Raw genomic sequence first — 21,197 nt, 5'->3', positions numbered from 1 at the left:
CACATAGTATGATGACCTCACAAACAGTCCTCCACATATTATGATGGCCCCCGCAAATAGCCCTCCACATAGTATGATGGCCCCCACAAATAGCCCTCCACATAGTATGATGGCCCCACAAATAGCCCTGCACTTAGTATGATGGCCCCACAAATAGTCCTCCACTTAGTATGATGGTCCCACAAGTAGCCCTCCACAAAGCATGATGGTCCCACAAATAGTCCTCCACCTGGTGTCCCATAAATAGCCCTCTGCATACTATGATGGCTCCCACAAATGATCCTCCACTTATTATGCTGGCCCCATAAATAGCCCTCCACATAGTAATATGGCCACCACAAAAGTACTCATTGATTTAACCCCTTAATGACCACCAATACGTCTTTTTACTGACCTGAGATATAAAAGAATAGCATCCACATACAGGTGACAATCCAGCAGCTGTCTTCTATAGCTGACAACTTGCTGCATCAGCCTGGATCAGCGTTGGCACCGACCATATCTGTTTAACCCCTTAGATGCTGCTGTCAATAGTAACTACATCATATAACTGGTTAACAGAGTGTGGCTTCTGCCTTTTTATCCTCATCGGCACCCAGAGATCATGATTGTGTTGTCCTGATGTTTGCCATGGCAATTCACGACCAATAGCGGCCTTAGAGTCTGTCGGCTATAGTAACCTGTTCAGAAGTCAGCGACATTTAGGTGGTAAAAATACACTTTTTCATTCCTTTCATGCCACTTTGCATTCATTCCTTAACATCACCTTAAGGGTTAATAAACTACCTGACAGCAGTTTTCAATATGTCAGGGGGTGCTGTTTTTAAAATGGTATCAGTTTTGCAGGTTTTCCAACTTATAGGGCCCTCAAAGTCATTTCAAACCTGGATAGGTCCCTAAAAAATAATTTTGTAAATTTCCTTGGAAAAATAAAAAAATTGCTGCTACATTTTTGAACCTCCTAAAATGCTATCAAAATAAAATAACATTTTTCAAATGGTGCTGATGTAAAGCCGACATGTGGGAAATATTATTTGTTAATGTTTTGCTGTGGTATGACTGTCTGGATTAAAGAGATAATCATTCAAAGTTTGAAAATTTCTTTGTTTGAAAATATATTTTTTTAAATTTTTGTCAAATTTCTGATATTTTTTATAAATAAACGCAAAACATATCAATCTAAATTTACAATCATCATAAAGTATAATGTGTCATCAAAAAAAATATTCTCCAAATCAATGGGATATGTTGAAGCATTCCAGCGTTATTACGACATAAAGTGACACTGGTCAGATTTAAAAAATTTAGCCTGGTCACTAAGGGGTTAAAAAACAAGCAAACCATAACCTCTCCCGTTCCCCCGCTGCTCCGGTCTCTGCAGCGAGTGGTCTGCACTACTCATCACAGTAGTCGTGATGTAATGATGTCATCGTGGCCACTGTGCTGAGATGTCAGGCGAACAGGGAGAATGATGGAGGAGGGAGCATCAGCTGACAGCTATCTCCTCCATCATTACTTTCAGCTGTATCTGCATCCAGTATGCGGATACAGTTGGCAGTCAGGGGAGAGCTGGTGCCCCCTTGATTCATAGTCGCCTTAGCTAGTGCGTGGTCTCCCACTATTAGCGGTACACCACTGCATGCCTGGCAGACTTTCTATTCACCCTCTGGCCAGATTTGGCCGTAGGTAGCATGAAAGGTTTAGTGAACTCTTCTTGTGGAGTTAGGGGAGGATTCAGGGATGGGGCCAAGATTATCTGACATTTTTGCTATCTCAAGTGAATATACCATAAATTTCTAATATGGGAATATGCCATTGAAGGGAAATAGCTGAATTATTCTGCCCAAACTGAGGGCAGCATGAATTAGAGCCTGGCTGCATGATTGTAGCCAGGTATATTTTTCTCGGAAACATCGAGACTAGTCGAATTTCCCGACCAAGCTTGTCTATTCAAATTAATGCGTTAGTGAAAAAAACAAACAGCACCCAGACACCATCTATGTTGCACCCTACTGCTGTCATGTTTCCCTGACAGCTTGCTAGAAGAAGCTTCAGAAACCTCCATTTATTTTTTGAATAGAAGAAAAAAAGGAACAAACCGACCAAAAACCGATGAAAACCCAATCTAGCTCACTGGTGAAAAAATGTCTGATATTATCCTTCCCTTGAAGTGTTTTTGTAGTTCAATGAAGTGGTGTTATTGGGATTATTAATTGTTTCACCCACAGTTTTTTCTATAGCAACACAGGAAATAAGTTTCTTCACGAACAGGAGCACACGAGGTCCTTTCTGACCACATGGAATATCTGTGTTGGTGGGATGTGATTGTCATATGCACAAGTAACAGGCTCACGTCATCCTCGAAAGCAGCTGTCTCTGCGAAATGCAGACATGATGGTCTCTTAAGTTTTTTTGACTTTACCTCTCTGTCAGAACTGTCACGACCAGAGGACCCTCAGCCCAATCCACAGGTGCATCTGACAAGGAGCAGAACATGTTATGTGCTATATCTGTCCTTCCATAATAAGTCATCCTTCAAAACTATCTAGAGTCCTCACATCCCAGCTTTTTTTTTATGTTAGGCTATCAGACAAGTGTACTGGATGATCAAAAGACTAAAAAGGTCTAGAAACGGTTGAAGAGTATAGATCTCTAGGTGAAAAGCGTCCAGTTTTTGTTCTGTTCCGTTGATTATTCTGTTTATTGATTTTCTTAAATCTGCCAAACAGTTGGAGATATGGCCCTTAATTATTTAGTGATAATCTTATGGTCTGAGGCCATGTGCACACGTTAAGTATTTTTCACGTTTTTTCGCTATAAAAACGTGAAAAAACCGTGAAAAAACCGCTAACACATGCCTCCTATTTTTTACAGTGTATTCCGCATTTCTTGTGCAAATGTTGCATTTTTTTCCGCGAAACAATCGCATCGCGGGAAAAAAAGCAACATGTTCATTAAAAATGCGGAATTGCGGGGATTCCGCACACCTAGGAGTGCATTGATCTGCTTACTTCCCGCACGGGGCTGTGCACACCATGCGGGAAGTAAGCAGATTATGTTCGGTTGGTACCCAGGGTGGAGGAGAGGAGACTCTCCTCCACGGACTGGGCACCATATAATTGGTATAAAAAAAAAGAATTAAAATAAAAATAGTGATATACTCACCTGCGATGGCCCCGGAGTCTTCCAGCCTCTCAGCGGTGCATCCTCTCTCTTCCGTTCCTATAGATGCTCTGTGTGAAGGACCTGCGATGACGTCGCGGTCTTGTGATTGGTCGCGAGACCTTTCATGTGACCGCACACGCGACCAATCACAAGCCGCGACGTAATCGAAGGTCCTGTGCGCACGCACCATCTATAGGAACGGACGCCGCTGAGGAGATCGTCTGTCTGCAGGTGAGTATAACCATTTTTTTTATTTTATTTTTTTTTTTTAAACATTCTATCTTTTACTATAGATGCTGCATAGGCTGCATCTATAGTAAAAAGTTGGTCACACTTGTCAAACACTATGTTTGACAAGTGTGACCAACCTGTCAATCAGTTTTCCAAGCGATGCTACAGATCGATTGGAAAACTTTAGCATTCTGCAAGCTAATTACGCTTGCAAAATGCTAAAAAAACCACGAAAAAAACGGAAAAAAAACGCAAAAAAAAAAATGCGGATTTCTTGCAGAAAATTTCCGGTTTTCTTCAGGAAATTTCTGCAAGAAATCCTGACGTGTGCACATACCCTGAGGCAGCGTGGCTCACGGGGCAATTATGCAGGGCAGACTAAAAATACGCCCACAGGGAATCTGTAAGGCACACCCTATTGGTAAATACCATAAAAATTAGCACTAAATAAAAAAGATCCATATTTCCAAAACTGTCGGATTTACTAACAAAAAACGAAAACAAGAAAAAACACAATACACAGGGGAACGGCAGGAATAAAATAGGAGCAAACACTGGCCACTTTTAACTTACCGTAGTTACTGTTCCTCTTCAAAAGTGAAAGGTACTCCAGACATCCCAGCGGCATACCAACTATCTGACGATCAGCAATGCTGCAGCATACCATGCGCAAATCCTTCTGTAGCTTATGCCTCACAAGGTCAAGTTAGAGCAGGCACAAGTCACTACCTACTGTACATGTCACACAGCCAAACTTCCTTTTAACCTCTTCACCTCCGGAGCTTTTTTTGGTTTTGCATTTTCGTTTTTCACTCCCCTTCTTCAGAGAGCCGTAACTTTTTATTTTTCTGTCAACAAGGCCATGTGAGAACTTGTTTTTTGCGGGACGAGTTGTACTTTTGAACGTCACCATTGGTTTAACCATGTCGTGTACTGGAAATCAGGAAAAAAAATTCCAAGTGCAGTGAAATTGCAAAAAAGTGCAATCCCACGCTGTTTTTTTTTGTTTGGCTTTTTTGCTAGGTTCACTAAATGCTAAAACTGACCTGCCGTTATGATTCTCCATTACGAGTTCATGGACACCAAACATGCCTAGGTTCTTTTTTATCTAAGTGGTGAAAAAAATTCCAAACTTTGTTAAAAAAAATGGCACCATTTTCCAATACCTGTAGCGTCTCCATTTTTTGTGATCTCAGGTTGGGAGAGGGCTTATTTTTTGCGCGCCGAGCTGATGTTTTTAATGATACCATTTTGGTGCAGATACAATCTTTTGAGCACCAGAGCCCACATCAAAGGGAGGGAGTCCGACATCAGCATAAATGTACGCCCGATATCGGAAAGGGGTTAATTGACTCAAATATCTAAATAGATAATTTACAGAGGAAGAGGACTTGAACTTTACTGACGATTTTCAATACAACAACATGCTGCTCATGCTCAGGGCTGTCACCAGGAATTTTATGGCCCCATAGTGGCCCGCCCAGGCTCCACGCCAGCTCCGCCTCCACCCCTCAACCTTCCACAGTCCCACCGCCCACTATTGGAAAAACTCCACATCTGCACCACATTCTCACAAATCATACATTAACAGTTCCCATCTAACACCAGATCACAGCCAGCAGCTTTTATTTTGGCCTAAAGATTTTTTAGGTCGACATCACGACTAGGTAGACTCTTTTGGCAGCAAACCCTAACCTGTTAAACATTTCTTACAATATCCAAAACTCTTTTACGTATATTTTTTATTTATTTTTCTTTAAGGGAAAGTGTGACATACATTTTTTTTTAAAACAACCAATAATACCATATTCAAGGGACAAATATCGCCACACCATGACCAGACCACATATTACCACCACATAGTGACCGAAGACTACCTGTATTGCTGCGGTAGCACCCTGTGCAGTGATGAGGCAGTGACCCAGCAAAGTTCAAAGCAAAACATCGATATCCTCCGGATCGCAGCTGGGAACCATATCATCCAGTTTACAGCTATGCCTGTAACTGCAATGCACTCTCATGGCCTCAATATGCCGCCGTGCGCATCCTGAGGGGAACATACAGTGACCCTCACATGTAACACCAGTCACAGACAAATACCGCCACACTATGACCAGACCACATATTACCACCACATAGTGACCAAATAATACCACATACAAGGAACAAATACTGTCATGCCATGACCAGACACAGGAGCTCTGTTCATAGTATACAGTGTATAGTGTAAGTGTACAGGTAATACAGTGACTCGCCGTTGACATTATACACAGTACCTTTGTATATAGTGTTTCAGTGTACAGTAATACAGGGATCACCGGTGACATTATACACAGAAGCTCTGTATATAGCGCAAGTGTACAGGTAACACACTGAGTTACCAGTGACGTCTCTAATTGAAGATATTTATCTTCGCTTTTCTTCGTCATCCAGTGCAGACCGCCATAACTTCTACCAGCCAGGACTCGTATCTGCAGAAAATAGCAAAGTTATCTAGAGCACATTCCCCAATTTTTCCCCAACATGTCTCCATCCTGCCCCAATATATGTCCTCTCATCCTGACCCCCTTATGTCTCCAACCATCAACCATTTGAAGTGCAGATGCACCAGCACATTACAGTGATGTCATAGGCTGGCGTCGATGTCAGCTGACGGCCCCTGATTGGCTGATGGCTTCTATTGCAGTGCAGGAAGCAGGTTCTGCACAGCAATAGATTTCAACTGAATGTACGTCCCAAGACACACCTTCAGTTACTGAAAGAACGGCCGAATCCTGCCCCTGGAGCCAGTAAGGGCAGTAATGCCCTGATGGTGGCCCTGCTTCTGCCACTGTGAGCAGCCTGTGTGGCCTAAACATTCTATCATGGCCTGCAGCATCTTCGGACTTGTCTCTCAACGAGCACTGTAAAGGCAGCTGCCAGCAGCGGATGTTGAGGATTTGGCCAAGTGCATTTAAGTATGGCAGAATATTTCTTATACAACCATTAATAACCTCATTGATAGCAGCCAAGGCGCATAAATGCATTTATTTCCATGTGTGGTATGATACTGAATAAATTGTGATATTTTACAAATTTTGTTTTCATTTTTTCATCAGTTGCATATCACTGACATATCTATGGATCTAGTAGTGTAGCTACCGGGGGGTAGTTATCCCGGACCCGCAATCTGAGGGGCCCACCCGGAGCTAGGTTACTGTAACTATCAGCGTCACTACTCGGCGCCCGCTGTCCGGAGATGTGCGGGAGCTCAGCAGCGGAGGAACCAGGAGGAAGAGAGACGAGTATTGGATTTATTTATTTTCTTATGGAGGTGCATTATAATATAGAGGCCTAAGGTGGTGGATTATATTACAGTCTGCCTATGGGGGGCTGTATTATATTAGAGTCTGCCTATGGGAGGCTGCATTATATTAGTCTGCCTATGGGGGGCTACGGTATATTACAGTCTGCCTATGGGTGACTGCATTATATTAGAGTCTGCCTATGAGGTGCAGAATTATACTATAGAGTCTGCCTATGGGGGGCTGCATTATATTAGAGTCTGCCTATGGAGGGATGCATTATATTAGAGTCTAATAAAATATAGAATCTCAGATACAGTTACCATAATTTAAGGAAAATGTATTCCTGGGTTTGTCAACCAGGATTAATAAGGGTATGTACCCAAATCCCACACTGTCTGTCTGCTATCTCGGCCTTCTTTTCTGCTCGCTTTCTAAAACTGAACATGGACAAAACAGATTTCTTCATCTTTCCCCCATCTCACTCTACCCCTCCACCAGACCTATCCATCATTGTCGATGGCTGCTCATGGGTCCTGCGTGCTCGGTGCCTCGGGGTGATCCTCGACTCTGCCCTCTCTTTCAAGCCACATATCCAAGCCCTTGCCTCCTCTTGCCGTCTCAAAATCAAAAATATTTCCTGGATCCGCACATTCCTTGACCACGAAACCACAAAAACACTACTGCACGCCCTTATCATCTCCCGCATTGACTACTGCAACCTTCTACTCTCTGGCCTCCCCTCTAGCCATCTGGCACCACTCCAATCCATCCTACACTCTGCTGCCCGACTAATCTACAGACTAATCACAGAGCTCAGACACAGAGGCGGAATGATGGACGAGGGAGGGTCAGTTGACGGCTCCCTCTCCCATCATTGTTTTCAATTATATCAGCATCCAGGAGTAGAATGCCACTACAGTTTAAAGTATGAATCTGGCACTGGGCCCCCCCGACTCGCAGAACTCATAGCGGCCACATGGTCTGCTGCCATTGGCGGTATACCACTGGCAGTGTAGATACACAGCTCCAAACAATGCTGAGCCCTATTCCACAATCGTTCTAAGCCAGAATATGGCAAGAACCGCTCAACTGAGTAAAGAGAAATGAAAGTCCATCATTACTATAAGGCTAGGTTCACATTGCGTTAGTGCAGTCCGTTTAGCGCATACGCTAACGGACTGCGTTAACGCAATATCCAAAAAGGGATCGCGTTTATCAATCGCGCTAGCGCAGATGCCCGATCTGCGCTAGCGAGAACGGACCCAAAAACGCTGCAGACAGCGTTCAAGGTCCGTCACAAAATAACGGCACATCGCTAATGCATGCCAAAAATGGCATGCGTTAGGGATGCGTTACATACATTGCAGTCAATGGGTGCGCTAACGGATCCGTTACATTGCGTTAGTGCCGCTATGTAACGGATTCCGTTAGCGGATACCCACTAACGCATTGTGAACCTAGCCTAAGACATGAAGGTCAGTAAATCGAGAAAATTGCTACAATCTTAAATATGATCATCAGTTACCAATCTCAGAATCCACCAATTGACAGCACCTCAGATAACAGCCAGCAGAAACGATGCACAGACATCAGGTAGAAGGCACAATAAATAGCCAAGAATGGACTATGAAACCTATAATCAATTCCTATCCAAAAAACAAAATTAGAGAGTACCTCTATTAAATGCTACATCCTACAAATTACTCTTAGAAAGCCAACAAAAATAATACATGATCAAAAACTTCATTTGCATAAAAGCGCCATCATAAAAAATTAACAGGAAATTAAAAAAACAAACCCCATCAAATGCCCATTAGGGCAGTGTTGTCATATATGAGTTCCATACATAGATTGATGTAATAATTATTCATATTATAGATAAAAATATACAAATATTTATCAGTAGGTGCAAAATACAAAGAAACTACACAGAAAAAGAATATTAGTCATAAAATAACAAAAATACATGATTATGTAAATAAGAAGTACATAATTATATAAGCAATGTAAACCACAAAGGCAGAAAATTATAACAATTATTAGTAATCAAATAATGATACTGTGTGCAAGTAAAAAAAAAAGAACATAAAGTATAATACCCTACACACCATGACTGAAGGACCAGTAGTACCCCAAGTAGCAGACACGTATGAACATCAACGGTCCAGAGGAGCATGTGAGAAGCAGGGATTTATGTTGCATTACTGCAAAGAAGCCACAACTGAGGACCACATAGAAGGAATGGAGACTTGTTTGTGCCAAAAAAGCAATAACTGGACATTAGATCATTGATATCTGAATGGTGGTCTGATGAGTCAAAATTTGAGATTTTTGGTACCAACTACAATGTCTTTGTGAGAAGCAGAAAAGATAATCGGATGGTTTCTACATAAGTAGTGCCTATCGTGAAGCACGAAGGGGAGGTATGATGTGTGGAGGTGCGTTACTGGTGACACATTACCCAACTTTGCTACCACAGCTTTCTGTAACAACATGCCATCCCATCTGATTTACACTCAGTAGACCATCATTTGTTTTACACCAGGCCAATGATCCAAAACACATCTCCAGGCTATGTAAGAGCTATGTGACCAAGTAGGGGGATGGAGCGCTGCAACAGATGACATGACCTCCACAAACACTCCACCTCAATCCACATGAAATAGTTTGGGATGAATTGGATCACAGAGTGAAGGAAAGGCAGTCAACAAGTGCTCAGCACCTCAGGGAGCTCCTTCAAGACGGTTGGAAAGTCATTCTAGGTGACTACATGATGAATCAGAGAGAATGCCAAGAAGGTGTAAAGCTGTCGTTAGAGTAAAAGGTTCACAAATTTAAGGTTTAACACACAATCTGGATGGTTTCAGCATGTTTCTTCACTCCTTGCTTCTATATGTGTTCATGATTTTGCTGCCTTAAGTCTGAATCTACAATGTACATATTTCAATAAAAACCATTGCATCAACAGGTGGGTTCAAAGTTTTGACTAGTACTGCAAGTTGATGTATAGTAGTTTATTCAAGTTTTGACATTGTGAACTGATCCATGTATCAAAGTTTATATATTTAGTTTATATATTTAATTTTATTTTAACAGCAACCTGTCTGTCACGGGGAAACCGTCAGAAGATCCCTGCTTTTGGCTACATGCACGCCTGCACTGGTTGGATCTATTTGCTTTCCAGTTAGCTGTGTTAATTTCCCTTGTTCTTTTATTGCAAGGATTAAGCAGTTCTGTTTGTCTCTTGAAGCTTTCAGTCCTGGGTTATCTCAGCTCTTCTGATTTCTCCACTCCCCTCTGGTATAAGTACTCACCTCTTAGCTTGGATAGTTGCCAGTGATAACTTGCTATATCTTGGCATCAGTAGGGAGGTGTGATCTGGGGAAAGAGAAGTCATCTAGGAGTCGTCTTCTGAGATTGCTGTTTGGAAGTTTGTTTGGTCTCTTCCTTTACTTTATCTCCCTTTTGGTTTGTTTAAGCCTTCCTTTCCTTTATACCTTTCTGTAGTCTGGGTGCGCATTGAGTTATTGCTGTTTCTTTTACCCTTGTCTGTTTCCCTTTGTGTTTAGATTGTAGAGCAGGACTAGTGTTCCTGCTGCCCAGCGCACTAGCCAGGGCCGTGCTTAGGGTAAGACACTTATAGGAGCGCGATCGCCACATGGGGTGAAATAGCCCATCGAGAGATGTCATGGAGCTCAAGGTTATGCAGGGAAGGTTTCAGGGGTTGCACCTCTTATCTTTCCCTAGTGGCAGTGCTCCCCTTCCCATCGCCATGCACCGTCTGGCTTCTTGGTGGAGCTTGGCATCCAGGGACTACCATGGAGTCATGTTTGGTGTCTGCCAGCAGCCAAGTCTCACTTTGCCATCGGAGGGCAGGTTAATGCCCAGTAGACACTATGCCCCGGGTAATGACCTTCCGGTTAAAGCCTAGTTCGTCACGCAGAGGGTCTACGCCCGCCAGTTTGACACTGTCACATTGTACAAGGAGTCTGGTCCGTCAGAATGTCATAGAGTCGAAGCATCTTTGAGATGTAGTTTTGTTACATATTATTTCTTATTCTAGCATCATGACCACAGATGAGGATGCAAAGTGGCTGGATTGGGTAACCAAGCAGTTTGAGAGCATTGCTGGAGAAGACAAAGAAATTGATCTAGAAGAATTCAAGACAGCCCTGAAGGTTAAAGAGGTTGGTCTGGAGCTTTACAGATAATATTATTACTTGGACAATTGGATATAAGAGAGGATGAGAGGTACAGCAGCAATCAGCAGACGCGCACAAAGATTAATCTGAATATTCACTAACCAGTTTATAAAAACAAAGGAAAGGATGGTAGGTAAACAGTGTAGAAATAACAAAGACGCGGACAGCAGTGACTCTAAATAATTCCGACTAAGAGAATATTCAGGTACAGTTAGCAGAATTAAGTTATATGTAAGCAAAATACAAGTGATTAACCCTTTCTATGCATAAATTTTAAAAAAATGATAGTGTTGTGCCAGTACTTTAGTAATCGCCTGCTCAGAGCAGTTTTTGAAGTGTCTCTTACAGAAGAGGCCTTTTCTCCTAACTAGACCTCTATAAAGTTATTTATATATGCGCATATATATTCAGATGTAAGATGGTAGCGGTACGTCCTGATATTGAAGTAGAAAGGTGCTTGCATGGCTGAGTCTCAAATAATCAGAAATGCTGACTGAAAGCTTTTAGAGAATGCCGATCTCTCCAATGCAGGGCTTCTCTAAGTCCTCAGAAATAAGGCCTCACGTGGCCTAGCCCAAGAGGCTGTGTCCTTGGCTGTCCTCATCGAGACGTCATGTCTGCAGATGTCATGCTGATTTCCAGTCATATCCTCGCTGCCTACCTGCGGGAAGCTGGTTGTCATTCAGCATGACATCAGCAGTCACACCCCATCAGCAGTCCAGAAGTGATGCAGCAGAATCGCTGGCACTCTGAGTGAGCGCCACGTAGAACAGGCGGGTGTTTAGCATAGCAACTGCTTGTCTGTGGTTCGTAGGCCTATTGAAAAAAATAGTTTCAGATAACCCCTTTAAATGAATGATGAGATTCCCCCCCTGCATTAAGTGTAGTGTGCCAAACTCTCCCCAAATAGAGTTTGCCAGTCCCACTCCTGCACAGGGGGCCCACAGGGGAATTCGGCTGTTCCCCTTGAGGCCAGTCTTAGCCTGTCTGACCTATTCAGTAATGAATTAGTTTGTACTGTGAAATCTGATGACAGTTCCATTTAAGACCAGAAGATGGCAGCATTGTCCCACTATGGTCCTCCAAAGCAAATGATCGCATGGGCTGAAATGGTGAATGATGCAAAATCTGTGACAGGGTCTGTCATTCTGCCCCAGTGGTAGATCTGGCGTGCAGGGCCTGGAACAATTTTACTCATGTATTAATCACTATTTAGGCTATGGGGAAATAAAGCATTCAATGTGAAAACAGCCTAAAGGTCTAGACTCCGTCATGCAGCACTTATTATTTATTTTACCATCTTGTATAACACCATCATATTCCGCAGTGATTTATGGACATTGTCATCACTGTCCCCATTGGTTCCTATCGGTATGCCTTTGGAATGTGGTTGGAAACATACAAATTTCCTGCAGATGTTGTCCTTGGTGGGATTTGAACCCAGGACCCCAAAAGTAACAGTGCTAACCACCGAGCCACCCTGCTGCCCATTGCACTTTTATCTCTACAGGAATGGATTGATTTGTAAAATGTATATGAAATCCAATGCATTTGCAAACTTGAAGAAAAAACTCTGATGTTGATGCTATTTTAGCACAACGTTTGGTAGCTGTGTAAGTATGGGGAGCGGGATGAAGGTAATATAAAAACATAACTACGAAAGAAAAATGGTGAAGTTGTTTTCGTTTATGTCAGGTCGTAATTGCAAAAATGATGATAATCTATCAGTTACAAAAATATATTAAAAAGGCGCTCGCTAACTTCAGCGTGTATTGGACTGATGGAAATAACAGTGCAGCGCTCGTCACCTCCATCAGTCTTAGGGCTTGTGCAGACGACCGTACAATGCAGTGCTATCTGTGGCTTTGGCACTCGCCCCCATGTTATTTCGTGGGGCTGTGCACATGTCCAATTTTTTACGTGGTCCCCCAAAAAAATTGCAGCATACACGATTTGCCTCCGATCAGATCGCACTTGCCTGTTCAGGTCTATGGCTTTGTGGAAAACATCGGACCGCACTCAGATGACATAAATGGAGAAACTTTATTTTTAATTCTCTACATCTGAGGAAATTGGTTCTCAAAGTTGTGATTAGCATAATCGGACCGATTTTCTCGGATGTGGAGAAAATGATCGTCAGCACCGGCCCTCATAGACATAAATGGAGGGTACCAGTCCTGTGCGACCATGCCACGGCTTTCAATGCTCCTGCAGTGAGAAGGAACTGGGGATTAGACCCCAGTTCTCAGGAGCAGTGGAATACGACATTTATCACTTACCTACAGTCCGGCAGGATCCAGAATGTGTGAACACGGCCTTATGATGGTACTTGATTGAAACTATTAAGGATTGGAACATACACCTACATGGCATGGTGTGGGCAGATGGGCCACGGACGTATTGGGGCGTATAGTAGAACGGTCCTGGTGGAATGTTTGCAGAGCAGTTCTATATGGCCCATAATGTATATGACTTTATAACAGTATAACATGACACATCGATAGCTTCCATCTAATTCCATCTTTGCTTCAGTCTTTCTTCGCAGAGCGTTTCTTTGCCTTGTTTGATTCAGATGGCAGTGGCTCCATTAGCCTGGATGAGTTACTAAAGGCTTTTAACCTCCTAATCCATGGAAGTGATACCGACAAACTGCGATTCCTATTCCAAGTATATGACGTTGATGGTAATTGTATGGGGCTTTTGGGATTCCAGTCGGTGTCAACAACATACTGTGATCACAACTGAACATAACAAGATCTGTACACTCGAATCTATGGACCTCATGTATCAAAACTGGAAGGGTCCTTCTCCTCTCATCACCAGAGTTGCATTTTTTCAAAGTACGGTAGTTTTGAAATGGAATCATACAGACAGATTTCTTGGCTGTTGGCAACAAAGACTTTTTGATAAGGTCAATTTAAAGCATGCGACCTTGTAGAGGCTCACTGCTACAATTAGCCATCTATGTCCAAGTGTCCAACTGCTGTGTCTCCAGTGATCCTCCATGGAAAGTGGGGCCAAAGTAGAAAGGCATTTTCTACAGCCACTGTCACTTCGCTCACAGAAGTCGGACCGCACCTAATTGAATGGAATAACCTGTGTTCACCAATGTCTACCTTGAATCAACCCTTTTATCCCAGTCCTTGGAATTACCTTTATATGACAAATTTCAAATACTGGAATAAAGAGATTTTTAAAAGCTTCAGTATAAGCTGTGTGGCCAGGCATGTGTGCATGGATGGTTGGGCATGCCGCATTCGTTATTGGCGGCCCAGATGAAGGACTTTTATTATGATGCCAATATGGAAAGGGATTGTCGTCCCGAAAAAATCGCTTCATATGTCAAGAGAATTTATAAATTTCTAAAGAAACCTGAATTTGTGTGCCTAGGAATATTCTATTGCTCATGTGAGGGATGAACCAAAAGAACGAGCTGCCTTCCACTACACTAAAGCAGGAAGTAGTAGTCTGGTGACACTGTTTATTCCCACTTGGGCTGCTGGTTGAATGCTTAAATAGGACCAGTCACTTGCTCAAAAAATGTTAATTAACTACCATTTAAAAATCCCTGATGTCCCCTGATTCTGCTGCTCTTTTGTTTTTGAGCTGCGTCACTGCATTGCAAAAATATTCACATTTCTTTCCTTCGGAGCTCAGTATGTGAAATCTCTGCTTGCAGACCAACTGGATGCTTCTTATGAGTCTTCTCTGGTGGTGTGAGCTTTCATATCTCCCTCCCTAATGCTGCCAATCACTATTCAGCAGTGTCTGAGCCTGCTAGATCAGCTGCCGAGCCGTGATTGTCACTGTCTGGGACAGGAGAAAGCGCACTCCCAAAGGGTAGGTTCTGAAGAAAAGCCCAGTTAGTCTGCAAGCCGAAATTTCACATATTGCACTCCAAAAGCAACAGATATAAATATCTTTGCAATGGAGTGACGCAGTGCAAAGATAAAAAAAAAGAGAAAGAATCAGGGAAGCCTAGTTTTTTTTTAACAAGACATTTAAAGAAAACCTGTCACCAGGTCAAAAATGGTCAGATTTAGCTCTTATTTTCTGCTGCTCCCCTGATTATTAGAAAAAAAAAATGGTTCCAGAGATATGGGCCTTTTTATTTTGTGCTAATTGTTATACTCATTACTAAGGGGTGTGGCTCACGGGATTCTGTGTGGGCGTGTCGCTAAGATTCTCTCCCCCGTGAGCAACTCCCCCTAGGAAAGAGCAAAGAAATGAGCACTAAGTAAAAAAAGGCCCAGATCTCTGGAACCATATGGCAGATTTAAAAAAGATAAATAAATACTCAGAATACTCAGGGGAACATTGGGAATAAACCAAGAGCAAAAAGCTCAGGTCCACTTTAACCAAATTTTTTTGAGCAAGTGACAGGTCCTATTTAACAGTAGAAATAAACTTAATCATAGTACTTGTGAATACATTTATATAAATCGATATGACTGTCTCCTAAAAGCGGTAACATTGACTTCTGTATAATTTAGGCAGTGGTTCCATTGACCCAGATGAGCTGCGCACAGTGCTGAGCTCCTGCCTGCTGGAAAATGCCATCTCACTGCCAGAAGAGAAGTTGGACGACTTAACTCTTGTACTTTTCCAGTCCGCCGACAAGGACAACAGTGGATCCATCACTTTTCAAGAACTAAAGGAAGAACTGGAGCGTTTCCCAGAAGTCATGGAAAATCTTACCATCAGGTAGTTGGATTTGGAATCAGTAATTTCCTTTCATATGTCTGTGACCTTTCATATGTATGTGACCTATGAGGCCATTGACTGGCTGCAATCTCTACAGTAACACAGCAGACACCGGCGATGGGGAATTATGTATTAAGCAAAAAAATATCTTTTAAAATTACTTTTTAAAAATCCAAACCTGTTAGTTGAACCATGATCCCCACAGAGGCCCAATGCCACCCACATTATTGCTAATTGTGGGAACAACATGTTATTTATGTTTTCCTTCTCTGTTTTCCACATCCATTTCAGCGCTGCCAACTGGCTGAAACCTCCAACACTAAAAAAGAAGAATCACACCCCCCGCTACCTGACCCGAGCTTACTGGCACAACAATCGCAGCAAGGTTCTCTTCATGTTCTCCTATGGCTGTGTTAACATACTGCTCTTCACGCTGGCAGCCGTCAATCATTCTAGTCTTGGAGGCTGGATCATGGTGGCCAAGGGCTGTGGTCAGTGCCTAAACTTTAACTGCACATTTATTGTGGTAGGTGGTTAAGTCAGACATTTTAAATTGTTGGCCTGTGTTCTGTACCCCTGGTGTTCATAGCAGTTCCAATGCCTCATGTATAGTCTTTTCTCTGCTGTCAGGTTTTGATGCTCCGTCGCTGTCTGACATGGCTACGTGCCACCTTCGTTGTGAATTTCCTTCCATTGGATCAGAATGTTATTCTGCATGAAATGGTTGGATATACCGTTGTCATCCTCACTGTGGTTCACACTGCTGCCCATATTATCAATTTCAGTAAGTAGAAAGGCACTTTGCAGGGAAACATTGAGGAAGTTTTTGTCAGTCCTGCAATTAACACCTTTGTTTTCCTGTAGTAAACAAGGCCATAGACCCAGGTTCATATACATTCTGGGAATATTTCCTGACACTGCGGCCTGGCATTGGCTGGGTGTATGGCAGTGCCTCCATCACTGGAATCTTGCTACAACTTCTCATCTGCCTTATGCAGGTGTGTTCCAGCACCTTTGTAAGGAAAGGAGGACACTTTGAGGTGAGTATTGTAAATGAACAAAGTAATCTAATCAGCAAGTAATTGCTATACAATAGAATTACCCATGTGGGGCCGTTCCTTCTCTTATCTGACATCAACCCTTTGGGAAGAGTTATGACACCTCCATACAAATTAGTTGGTCATCTAGTTTTGTCAAAATCAGTCATGTTGACCATGTTCATCTTTAATCGTGTATGTTGTGAATGTCATAAATGTTTTAGTGGTGAAATAGTAGTTGGAACAGGAAAGGGGGGAAATACTAAACAAGAGAAGTCTGCATGAAATGTAATGACTACTTGAAGAGTTATGCTTGGACTACACAGCAAACGGTAGTTGTGCTCCACAAGGTCGCAATGACATGCTGCTATGAAGCGATGGCCGGGGGACCACCACAGTGCAGGATGACTACTGTACACAAGATGAGGTGCAAACAACAAAGGGTAGATTTATTGGAAGGCAAGGAACGAAGTGAATGAGGAAGATGCAAACGGGTATACAATGGCAAAAGACAATTTACAAGAGTTATAAACTTTATCTTTTCCGTAAAATAGCACGGTGCTCCAACTATTACAGACTCAACATATGTCTAACCAGCAAATGTAAACAATAAACAAGTGATGATGCTACTCTACGTATAACCTCCCTGGCCTTTACTAAGCAGGCCACACGGCTCCCGTGTACTAACTATTGAAGCCTACACTAGGCCCTAACAGGTGCACCAAACAGGAACAAACTCACGGTGATGTTGGAGAATCAGCTCCAGTCCGAGGGGGGACCCCCAGCAGTCTAATATGGTGGTGCGCACGGCTTTCTGTCAGCTCTGTGAAGCGTGGTCTTCTCCTTGCTTCTGGATCATGGGATGCTCCTGGAAACTGTAAATCCCTTTCTCTGTATCTTCGTTGCTCTCTTGCAGCTATATCAGGACACAGTTCTTCTCTCTTTCAGCTATCCACACAAAAAGTCCTCTCTGCGGCAGCCTCAGCTCACACACGCTGCTCCAGCTCCACACCTGCACTCTGCACAGACTAGTTCATTACAACCATTATTGCAGGGGAGAAGCAGAACATTCCATCACGCCAGACAAGGGGGTGCAGCCTCTTAAAGTGACAGCATGTTCCTTACTGTCCATAACAGCACCACCCTCTTACATGCCTCCCTTCTTAATGATGGTCGTCCTCGGCCATCACAGCACCAGGGTCAAAGTGTAATGGAGGAACATGCAATGCGGAAACAGCACCTATAGAGGAGGCAACAAAGGTGTAAAAACAGACAGAGCACACTGCTCTACATATCGGACTGGTGGAACCCCTGCATTAGACCTCTGGGATCTCCGAAGCTCTTGGCTGTCAGGCAAGGCTTGACTATCTTCCAGAGGAACACTTGTTGCAGGAGACATTGTGAGCTCTTGTCTGGTCTCGTCCTCGCATGGCGGTACTGGTACATCTATGGGATTATCGTTTCTGTGTGGCTAAGGACCCCCTACTGTGTCAGGGATGGTCCACCACTCATTATTGATTTCACCATCAGGCATGACAGATTCAGGAAGTGGAGTAGCGCCTTCAGGCGACAATGGCATAGAACAGACCTCAGACCGGCAAGGCCGCAGCATATTTCTGTGAAGTACTCTAGGAGCGGATGCCCCAGTCTCAATCTGTACCTTGTAAACAGGGCCATTAGCATACACTCGCTCGATAACTTTGTATGGCTGTACTTCCCATCTCTCACTTAGTTTTCCCTTGGGGCGTTTCTCTCTGACTAATACTCGGTCTCCAGGTTGGAGCGATAACTCTTGAGTCGGTTTGCGGCCCGTATGTTCTTTTTCTTGCAGCTGCTGACCCGCCAACCGCCGTATCATTTGCAATCGTTGTCGATGCTCTTTCACCCATGAGGTGACAGTTCGCTCCATCAGCTCCTCTGGCTGTTCCAAATTCAGCTCAATGATCTCTCGTCCAGCTCTTCCAAACAACAGTAGATAGGGGGTATAACCCGTGGTGGAGTGGACCCGATTGTTGTAGGTCCAGACCAATTCCGGCAGATAGTCTGGCCAACACGCCTTCTTATCCTTCTCCAACGTTCTCAGCATTTGAAGTAAGGCTCGGTTGAAGCGTTCACAAGCTCCGTTACCTTGAGGGTGGTAAGGGGTGGTCCGGGACCGCTCGATGCCATACATACGATACAATTCTTCCATCACCTTGCCTTGGAAACATGCGCCTTGGTCGGAGTGGATGCGCTTTGGGCACCCATACACCCGGATGAAGTCTTGGCAGATGGCTAACGCCACCAATTCCGCAGTCTGATCTCTAGTCGGAGTGACTACTGCGAACTTAGAGAAATGATCGGTCATCACCAAACAGTATTGCAGCCTCCAAGCCGAGTGTCCTACGAGGAGATAGTCGATCATCAAGACTTTTAGCGGTTCCTTAGTTTGTATGGTCTGGATGGGTGCCCTCTGTTTGGTACTCTTAATTAGGTCACATACTCAACATTGCCGGCAAACCTATTCCACCACAAACTCCAACCGGGGGCAATACACATACCGCTGTAACCATTGGTAGGTCTTTGTGGGGCCGAAGTGCGCTCCAAATTCGTGGGCTTCTTTAGCTACTTCTTGAGCCATTCTTCCTGGGATGACAACTTGCCACCTTACTTCCATATCTTTTGGCTGTTGCCTCTTACGATATAGCACTGACTCTGGCACCTCCAGTCTATCCCACTGATGTAACACACTCCTCATTTCAGAGTCCAGATCTCCATCTCTCTCTTGTTTGCCAGGCTTCTGCTTTTGAGTTACCCACCATTTCATCTGTCTCAGCCCTTCGTCTTCATCCTGTACATGTCCCCATTCCTCATTGGTTCTCCCCAGGGACCGGGGTAATGCGCAGGCCTCCCTTCTTGACTGGGCTGCATCCATTGGGCGCTTAAACTTGTGAAAGTCTGGGGTTTCCTCCTCTTCGAGTTGCTCATCAAGATCCCCCACTGGAGTCTCCACAGTCACTCTTGACAGCACATCAGCATTTGCGTTTTCAGTAGCAGAGCGATAACGGATGGTAAAGTCAAACTTGGCTAGGCGAGCCACCCACCGTTGTTCTAAGGCCCCAAATTCTCAAGGTGGGCTAGGGGATTATTGTCTGTTCGAACTTGAATCTTGGTACCTGTCAGGAAGCCTGCAAACTTTTCTGTCATGGCCCACACCAGGGCCAGGAGCTCTAACCGGAAGGAGCTGTAATTGTGAGGGTTTCTTTCGTTGTCTCGCAGGGACCTGCTGGCATACCCGATGACTCTCTCATGTCCATCCTGTATCTGAGAAAGTACTGCACTGAGTCCATGAAGGCTACCATCTATATACAACAGGAACGGTTGATCTAAGTCTGCGTAGGCCAAAATCGGGGCTGAAGTAAGGGCATTCTTTATAGCCTGGAAGGCCTCGTCTTGTCCCTGTGCCCAGGGTATGCGCTGGGTCTTCGGCACTCCAGCGGTTCCCCTCAGCAACTCATTGAGAGGACCCGCTACCTTCGCAACGTTTTTAACAAACCGGCGGTAGTACCCAGCGAGTCCCAGGAAGGCCTGGAGTTCTCTCACTGTTTGAGGGACTGGCCACTTCTGAATAGCAGCCACTTTTTCTGGCGAGGGTAGAACTCCATCTTGTGACACTATGTGGCCCAGGTACTCGATCTCTCTCTTGAAGAGGTGGCACTTCTTTGGCTTCACCTTCAGGTTATGAGCACGTAGTCTTCCGAGTACCTGTCCAAGCCGGGCAAGGTGTTCTTCAAATGAGGCCGAAAACACAATGATGTCATCCAGATAGATCAGGGTAGCCTCAAAATTTAAGTCTCCCAAACACTTTTCAATCAGCCGTTGAAATGTGCCGGGAGCATTGGAGAGCCCGAAGGGCATCCGGTTAAACTCGAACAGCCCCATAGGGAGGATGAAGGCGGTTTTCTCTTTGTCTTTCTCTGCCACGGCTACTTGCCAGTGTCCGCTTGCTAGGTCCAGGGTGGAGAAGTAGTTGGCTTTCCCCAACGCTGTCAAGGATTCCTCGATGCGGGGCAACGGATACGAGTCTCGAACAGTGCAGGCATTGAGTTTCCTGTAATCTACACAGAACCGGATGGTCCCATCCTTTTTCTTGACGAGCACCACCGGGGCTGCCCAAGGGCTCTGACTACTTTGCACCACTCCTGAATCCAGCATCTGCCTCAGTAATGTTTTCACCTCTTGATATATCTTGGGCGGGATCTGCCGGTATCGTTCTCGAATTGGACGAGCTTCCCCAGTCAGTATCTCATGTGTGATGGCTTCAGTACAGCCAAAATCTTCAGCGTGACGGGCGAATGCCACTTCCATTTGATAAAGGATGACCCGTCCACTCCACTCCGGGGATGGCATCTCTTCGTCCCCCGCAGCAACTGCTAGTGTCCACCCCACACCTTCTTTCGGTGATAAAGACATCTCCTTCTGACTCACCACTTCACCCTTATGTAGGTATACCAGGGCCAGATCTGTCCCTTGTGGCAAGGTGACCTCCCCGGGGCCCACATTCAAAGCTCTTATGTCCTCGCTGGACCACA

The 21,197-nt window shown here is 44.2% G+C and overlaps 1 protein-coding gene across 1 annotated transcript in view; it reads left to right on the top strand.

Moving 5' to 3' along the window:
• The window catches only part of NOX5 (NADPH oxidase 5), a 110,532-nt gene that overhangs the window by 51,380 nt on the left and 37,955 nt on the right, over positions 1-21,197 (top strand). The window contains exons 2-7 of the mRNA XM_077260857.1: positions 10,747-10,870; positions 13,418-13,568; positions 15,379-15,589; positions 15,881-16,115; positions 16,220-16,373; positions 16,454-16,629. Coding sequence (XP_077116972.1) covers positions 10,751-10,870; positions 13,418-13,568; positions 15,379-15,589; positions 15,881-16,115; positions 16,220-16,373; positions 16,454-16,629 — 1,047 coding nt within the window. The 5' untranslated portion in view covers positions 10,747-10,750. The remainder of the gene's footprint in view (positions 1-10,746; positions 10,871-13,417; positions 13,569-15,378; positions 15,590-15,880; positions 16,116-16,219; positions 16,374-16,453; positions 16,630-21,197) is intronic.

The sequence above is a fragment of the Ranitomeya variabilis genome, chromosome 5, assembly GCF_051348905.1.
Source record: "Ranitomeya variabilis isolate aRanVar5 chromosome 5, aRanVar5.hap1, whole genome shotgun sequence".
Classification (NCBI taxonomy): Eukaryota; Metazoa; Chordata; class Amphibia; order Anura; family Dendrobatidae; genus Ranitomeya; species Ranitomeya variabilis.
Note: the sequence above shows the minus strand (reverse complement) of the source record. Positions and strands in the feature narration are given on the sequence as shown.